This window comes from Asparagus officinalis, chromosome 3, assembly GCF_001876935.1.
Source record: "Asparagus officinalis chromosome 3, Aspof.V1, whole genome shotgun sequence".
NCBI lineage: Eukaryota > Viridiplantae > Streptophyta > Magnoliopsida > Asparagales > Asparagaceae > Asparagus > Asparagus officinalis.
In genome coordinates, this window is record NC_033796.1 from 25,122,913 (window position 1) to 25,131,354 (window position 8,442).

Below are 8,442 nucleotides of genomic sequence, written 5' to 3' on the forward strand. Positions count from 1 at the left end.
TTGAGTACGAGACTCACTTAAGCACGAACGCGAGGTTCGTCTGAAAATGAACGAACGCGAGGTTCGTTTGATAAAAGAACGCGAGGTTCAACTTGGGAACGAACGCGAGGTTCGTTTAAAAAATGAACGCGAGGTTCGTCTGAAGTACGAACGCGAGGTTCGTCTGAAGTACGAACGCGAGGTTCGTCTGAAGTACGAACGCGAGGTTCGTCTGAAGTACGAACGCGAGGTTCGTCTGAAGTACGAACGCGAGGTTCGTCTGAAGTACGAACGCGAGGTTCGTCTGAAGTACGAACGCGAGGTTCGTCTGATGTATTGAGTACGAGACTCACTTAAGCACGAACGCGAGGTTCGTCTGAAAATGAACGAACGCGAGGTTCGTTTGATAAAAGAACGTGAGGTTCAACTTGGGAACGAACGTGAGGTTCGTTTAAAGACGCGAGGTTCGTTAAAATTGAGCTTGACGCTCACCTGAGTTGAACGCGAGGTTCACCTTAGAACGAACGCGAGGTTCGTTAAAATTGAGCTTGACGCTCACCTGAGTTGAACGCGAGGTTCACTTTAGAACGAACGCGAGGTTCGTTAAAATTTGAGCGCGAGGCTCACCTTAATCCTGAGCGCGAGGCTCACCTTAAGAACGAACGCGAGGTTCGTTAAACTTGAGCGCGATGCTCAGCTGAGAACTGAACGCGAAGTTCGGTTAAGATTGAACGAACGCGATTTTTCAGTTACTGTTCATCCGAAAAATACTTTACTGTTCATCCGAAAAAAAATTTCGTTACTGTTCATCCGAGAACATTACTGTTCATCCGAACCCAAAAATTGAATCTTTAACCAGAGATTTAAGATCAAAAACCCAATAAAACTTAAATCCCTAAGAATTAATCAAGGTGGCTCTGATACCACTTGTTAGATCTACATCATAAAACTTGAGATCTAAAACCATATAGCCATGATTAATTCAAAGAGATTAACAATAATCAAAAGAGAGCGGAAGCTTATACCTGAATCCATAGATTGATCTTGATTTTGGGTTTTGGATCTTCTAACCTTAGGGTTCCTCTAAAATCCGAATTTCTCTAACTAGATGGGGGTGTAGAGAATTAGAGAATGTGACCCTAGGTTAGGGACCATAACCCCTTATTTATAGATGTTGTACTTTTGTAATTTAGCCCCTCAATAAATTACAATTACAACCTGGTATCTGCACATATAACCCCATGACTTATTTAAATACCAAATTAACCCAACTTAATTGATCACTTTAGTGGGTTATCCTGAAAGATAGCAATACACATTGATTAATCATATGTGCCCACAAATAGATTTATTAGATTAAATCCAACAGAAACAGTTCAACGCAGCGACAAAATGCCGCTGCGTTGGAGATGCCCTTAATGGAACGTGGGGCTGCATACCACCGTTCAACCCGAAATGGAAGTATTTGCTGAAATAGTATTTCACCCAAATTTCTCCTCTTTTTTATTTGAGTACACAACAACACAAAATAGTTTTGAGCAGAAGCGCACAGACATCCAAATCAGTTGTGCATACAAACATAGCACTACCCTTACCCTGTATTAATTTACTTTCAACAACATCAATTTCCTCTCGATCCCATGCTTCAGATATTTTCACTGTGAGATATTGATCACAGCGAGGACAGCGGTTTAACCGCTGGGACCTCTTTCTTATATGAATAAACCCCAATGCCCCTCTTCTTTCCAAGCCTACCAGCATCAACATACTGAACAAGGAGTGGGCAGGGATTATATTTGCTATCCCCGAGCCCTTGATGAAGTACTTTCATTATATTAAGGCATACATCCAACCCAATGAGATCTGCAAGTGCCAATGGGCCCATTGGCTGATTAGTTCCGAGCTTCATTGCTGTATCGATGTCCTCTTTAGTTGCTACACCTGTATATAATGTGTGAAATGCTTCGTTGATCATTGGCATTAGAATGCGGTTCACGATGAAGCCAGGATAATCGTGGGAGAAAACTACAGTCTTGCCAAACCTGCATATAGCATAGCAATAAAAAAAGGATAAAAATAGTATCAAGTTTTCTATGGATAGTATTAACAGCTTTTGCCCAACGGCCCAATGACAATAATTACTCAAAATTCTACTGATGACTGTGAAAAACTATTTCTTGAGGCATACTGTAGTTAATTTGAAAAGGAGAGAATCTAAATAATAAGTGTAAGGTGTTTATTTTCATATATCTTTACTTTATTCTTTCACAAAAGTGGGAAAAACTTGGCCAGGCGTATCAAGTTGTCAGCTTAATAATAAGACACAAAAGATGATATTATAGATTATACATGGCGCATAGCCTCATACAGTCTGATAGAAAATAGAAAAATAATTGGTCACCATGCATAAATTTAAAAGATCACGCAGCTAGAAGCTGGTGATTTGATAATTCATTGAGCTCACTTGTGTTTCCATTGACCTAGATCTTCCTATATGATATGACTAGAGGTATTAAAACTTACTAGAACTTTAAACAGCATTTGACAGAAAATTAATTCTTGGAGAGCAGGCAAAGCATAGGAAATTAAAATAATAACCTTAGAAGAACTACAAGCAGTAAAACAATTTTCTATAATTGCCAGGGTATCTGAAGACAAAAGCAGCCATGGAACAATAGAGTTATGACTGACCATCTCAACTATCGGGACGGCTGTATGATAAAAGAATATCAAGCTTACTTTTCCGCCAAGGCCTTTATTGTCGCAAATACCTCATCAGATGTATCTGCTCCTCTCACTATCTCCACCAATTTCATGATAGGAGGGGGATTCATAAAATGCATGCCTATCACCTGCAAGAAAATGGAAAAAGGAAAAAGTTTCAACCATATCGTTGGATAATTTACAAAGAGAAGAATAAAGTTTATAACAGTTTTCCAATCTGCAGTGTTAAGCCTCCCGAATAAAATAGTTTTGATAATTTTGTGCTGAACATAAAAAAGGTCTCTGATTGAACCAAATGAGAAACAGGTATTAGACCAAATGCAAAAAGTCAACGCATTTTTATAATACGATAACCAATCTGGTTGAACAACAGCTGATATGCAATTGAATAGTTATAATTCAAGTGGGATGGTTTATTTGATCATATTAATAGAATGATATGCAATTGAATAGTTATATTTCAAGTGGGATGGTTTATTTTATCACATTAATGAAATGATATGCAATTGAATAGTCATAATTCAAGTGGGATAGTTTATTTGATCATATTAATGAATAAGTGTCATGCCCTTGCTTGCACGGGTCGGTCTGATTTCTTTGATTTATATATCAGGAATTTTGTTTCATTTAGATTTCCGTTCTAAATTGAAATTGCTTATAGTAATTTTGCATATAATTGTTGCGATTATGTCTTTAATTCTTTGTATAACTTCATGAGAATTAGATAATGTTAGAGATTTATCATGATTAGGAGATTGAGTTTCATCATGATTAAGAGTTTGAATCCTATTCTAATTAGGAAGTTAGGTTAGAGATAGAGTTTTGGTTTTCCTATATATATTCTTCTATTATTAGAGGAAAAACAAAAAGGAAAAGGGAGAAAGCCAATATTCTTATGATCCAGGGTTAGCAGAGCGCGTAGCTTGATTCAAGAATATTGTGCAAGAGGCGAGGGTTTCGTGGTCTTTATCCATGCAAAAGATTACAACATTGAGAGAGGGTTTCGCATCCTTTGTACGTTCAAAAGATTGTAATGAGTGAGTTTTGGAGAGAATATGAGAGTTGATTATGTATGTGAGGTTGAGAGATTAAGAGACGAGTGTTAAGTGGTTCCTCTTGTATTTCTCTCTGATACATGGTGGATTTCTCATATTATTGCCCCGTGGACGTATGTCGAAATTGGTTGACCGAACCATGTAAATATCGGTGTTCTTTCTTCTTGATTGTAACTGTTTTATATCTTGTTGATTATGGATTGGCTTCTGAGTTGCGAAGATCGTAGTACGCGGAGACTAAAATTCCGCAACAAGTAGTATCAGGGCCATGGTGATGAATCCGGGAATTAGTTTTCAAGATAGAAGTCGTCGTCATGCGAGATTGAAGATCGGCGTTACAAGAATCAATATGAAGAAAAATCAAAAAAAGAAGGTATTGTAGCACCGGGAACACTTTAGCAACGAGAACACTGTTCACATGGGTGAGGGTTTAATTAAAAATTATTAAATCAAATCTAACAGTGCAGGTTAATTTATCTTTTAATCGAGGGTTTGGAGGCAACGATCTCAGAGTTGATCCCCACGTTTTGGAGTGCTCTGAGCGCGATGGGAGGGGTTGATTTTTCAGATTTTGCTCAGATTGGTCAGAAAGTATTGATAAGTTCTGATAGCGGTAATGAGACATATCTGATGGCAAATAGGGCAAAAGAGTATGCGACGGATGAGAATAGTGTAGCGAATCAAACTTGATTCTAGCAGTAGAGTTGTCAGCATATAATTATTTAGAGTCGTCGTTAGAGCAGGAGTTGGTTGGTGTGTAGACTCAAGGAGGACACTGTCAGTTTAGATGGAGCCTACAAGCAGACACGGCCAAGTGACGCACATGTTGATGAAGATATTGGCATTGGACTTGAAGACGATAAGCGCTCATATTCGGTCCAAGCCAAGTGATGGAGGAGATAGAGGCATCTGGCTCATAGTGTGGAGTAGGAGAGGTGTACTGATATGATTCGAGACGAGCGATGCATGTGGAGTACATGGATAGCGAGTGGGGGAAGGCTATTGTCAAGTTTAGTTCTAGAGGAGAAACATGGTTGATTTTCTTTTAAGGTCAGAGGTGGCAAAGATCTCTTAGTGTACACAAGAGAGGTGGAGGCGCCACGGCGAGGCAGACGATAGCGAGAGTCACGGGACGTCCCAGTTGGAGTACAGGTGCTCCAATTAGGAGTGCAGATGCTTCAAATTGAAGTATAAAAGAAATAGAAGATGCTAGCGGGAGAGACAAAGTTTCAAGATGATGATGATATATCTTCCAGGGAGTTTGAGAATTAAATCTAATATGAAGATTATTGGGATTGTCTTTGATTCTTTGTATAACTTCATGAAAACTAGACATGGTTAGAGATCTATCATGATTAGGAGATTGGGGCTCATCATGATTAGGAGTTTAAATCCTATTTTAATTAGGAAGTTAGGTTAAAGATGGGATTTTGGTTTCCCCATATATAATCTTCAATTGTTAGATAAAAAAGAAAAAGGAGAAGGGAGAAAGCCAATATTCTTATGATCCGGGGTTAGCAGGGGACGTAGCTTGATTCAAGAATATTGTGAAAGAGGCGAGAGTTTCGTGATCTTTATCCATGCAAAAGATTACAATATTGGGAGAGGTTTCACAGTCTATGTCCGTTAAAAAGATTGTAAGGAGTGGGTTTTGAAGAGAATATGAGAGTTGATTATGTATGTGAGGTTGAGAGACGAGAGTTGAGTGGTTTCTCTTATAGTTCTCCCTGATACATAGTGGATTTCTAGTATTATTACCCCGTGGACGTAGGCCGAAGTTGGTCGACCAAACCACGTAAATCTTGGTGTTCTTTCTTCTTGATTGTGGTTATTTTATATCTTGTTGATTGTGAATTGACTTCCGAGTTGTGAAGATCGTAATACGCGGGGAGACTAAAATCCCCCAAGAATAATTGCGTGTTCGGTCTATGCAATATATAAATAAGAAAAAAGCCAAGAATATAATATGTAAATATAAAAATTCCTAATACTATAATGTAAAGTGTTCCTATACAATTATGCTTTTATGGCCTTTTCTTTTCTTTTGCTTCTATGGGCTCTAGTCTCCATAGGGTCCAGTCTCTTAGAAATGGGTTAATTTCCCATAACCCCCTAAATTTTGGTGGGTTTTTCCATAACTCCTTTGAAGTTTGTTTATTTCACATAACTCATTGAACTTTGGGATTCCCATAAAACTTGAACTTTGAAACTTTTCTCACTAGCTGCATTAATTTGCAAATAAGTAAAACTTTCTTCAAAGAAAAAAAATTCCAAATTTTAGGAAAGGAGGTATGTCACCTGGATATGAAAATGAGAAATTTTGAGATTTTTTTCTCTCAAGGACATTTTTGTTATTTGCAAACAGGCAGTGGTGTCCAGTGAGAAAAGATGAAAGTTCAGAGGGTTTTATGAGACACCCTTAAGATCAAGGGGGTTGTATCAGATAAACATGATTAAGGAAACAAAATCTAAGGAGATTATGTGAAATTAACCCCTTAGGAATTCATATACAGATTGGACTTGGATTGAGTAGGTGCAGTTAAGGCACGTCCCATTTTATGGGCGTTTTAGGTGGAGTTAAGCCGCGTCCCATTTTATGGGCGTTTTAGTTTTTAAGGATTTGGATGGAAGTGATATATTTTTGAAATTTCAAAAACTCATGAAAATTGAAAGGTCTAAGTTATAGATGCTATAAAAATATAACATCTCTGAGCAGATAACTTAATAAATCTTGATGTCAATTAGAATCAATTGAAATTGCAAATTCAACACTGTTGAAATCTTGATAGATAAATGATTATCCTTTCCTAATATATCCTTAGAATCAATCAGAATTTCAAACTAATTGGAAAATAGAGTAATTATTCCTAAATTTCAACAAACTGCCACAACCACCAATTTCTCATTATATATAAACTATAAAGGAGGGATATTATAACATGATTGGATAATTGTACCTGCGAGGGGCGTCTAGTTGCTGAAGCAATGCGGGTAATGGATATTGAACTAGTATTTGATGCTAAAATTGTAGAAACCTTTACAATCTTATCAAGTTCAGAAAACAATTTCTTCTTAACATCTTCAGATTCTACAATAGCTTCAATTATAACATCTGAATCACGCAGATCATCCAACTTCAATGTGCATCTAACACGATTTATAGCATCTCTACCTGCTCCCTGAAAATAGGGGAAAAAAGAGTTAACAGCATAGCAAACATCTTACACTGAGAAAATATGCGTTGCACTTACTATAAAAGTAGGGATTATTTGCACTTTAATACCAAAATTATCAACCGTTTTTTTAACTTTGAAACCCTGAAGTTCTATTTTGACAATTTGACACACCTAAACTTTTCAAACTGAAGTTAATTTGACAATTTGATACCCCTTTTGACAATTTGACACCCTACACTTTTCAAACTGAAGTTAATTTGACAATTTGATACCTCAAGGCCTTAACTTTGTTCCTAACTTTCCCAAAACTCAAAAAACTGAAATTTGGTAAGAAACTTTGTTCTCATTCACTTGTCTACTCTGATATTCCTGAAGAAAACTAACGTCGATTTTATCAAACAGTCACAAAATAGAACTTATTTTTCTAAGTATCCAAGCTATCTGAGTGTTATTTGGAATCTAAAAATGAATCTTAACGTATGGAATTGATCTACCCATAAGAGAAAAAGGAAACTAAGAAAGGCAAAAGTGAATAATACCTGAGAGATCTGGCCTTTGGAGATGAAGCGGTTGATAGAGGAAGAAATACTTTGGGTTGCTCTTGTAAGAGCGCCAGGATCGGAATCATGGTGCCAGACATCGAATCCGGCGACGGCGGCGAGCTGGGCGATGCCGGATCCCATCTGCCCACCGCCGATCACTCCGATCACTTTAAGGTCAGTCGCCATGGCTGGAGCTCCAGAGTTTTGCTGAAAGGGTCAAATGAAAATCTAGTCTTGTCATTATCTTCTTCCATTTTATGGGCATTTTTGGGGTATTTTGGGGGCTAAATTGGACTTAAATGTCTTAATAGTTTCACCAATGCAAAATTATCAGATTCATATATTTTGTTCACTCTTAGGAATTGTTTGGACTGAGGAGAATAAGGGTGAAAGGAATTTAGGTGAACCATTCACATCCATTCATCTTGTTTGGGAACCTCCATTCATCTTGTTTGGAAACATTTAGAAGGTGAAGTTATTCACCCTAGTTCCCCTTGGTTCACCCCCTAATAGTATAAAATTTGTTACCCCAAATTTGGGTGTAAGCAGGGGGAAGGGAACTCCCTTCCCTTTCCCTTCCATTCTCTCACCTAGTTTCTCTTAACTTCCCTTCACCCCTACAAATCCAAACAGGCTCTTAGTAAAATATTATTATATTTTTTTCCTCCAGTGATAAGTTATTATTTTATTAGGACTATAACAACAAATGCGCTTATATTTTAGGCTGAGCCAATATTCCAATCAAATTGAGTCACGTGATCCTCATTTGCGGTCCACATGGCTATCAACGTGGCGGTAATTACCATCAATTAAATTGCTAAAATAGGTTTTTCTAAAATTAGAGCTTAAAATTAGGGCTCAAATTGTGAATTTTTGGTTCTTTCTCCTAGGACTAAATTGACTAGGGTAACTCAAAACTTGGAGTTAGATTATTTATCCTCAAGTTTTTGCTCAAGGTCAAGCTCA

General features: G+C 37.5%; 1 protein-coding gene across 1 annotated transcript; it reads right to left on the reverse strand.

Annotated features, from left to right (window-relative positions):
* Positions 1,433–7,797, reverse strand: LOC109833472 (3-hydroxybutyryl-CoA dehydrogenase). The gene is made up of 4 exons (XM_020401149.1): positions 7,474–7,797; positions 6,716–6,937; positions 2,719–2,831; positions 1,433–2,021 (listed from the first exon to the last, which is right to left on the reverse strand). The coding sequence occupies exons 1-4, from the start codon at positions 7,660–7,662 to the stop codon at positions 1,652–1,654; spliced, it is 894 nt and encodes a 297-aa protein (XP_020256738.1). The 5' UTR covers positions 7,663–7,797; the 3' UTR covers positions 1,433–1,651.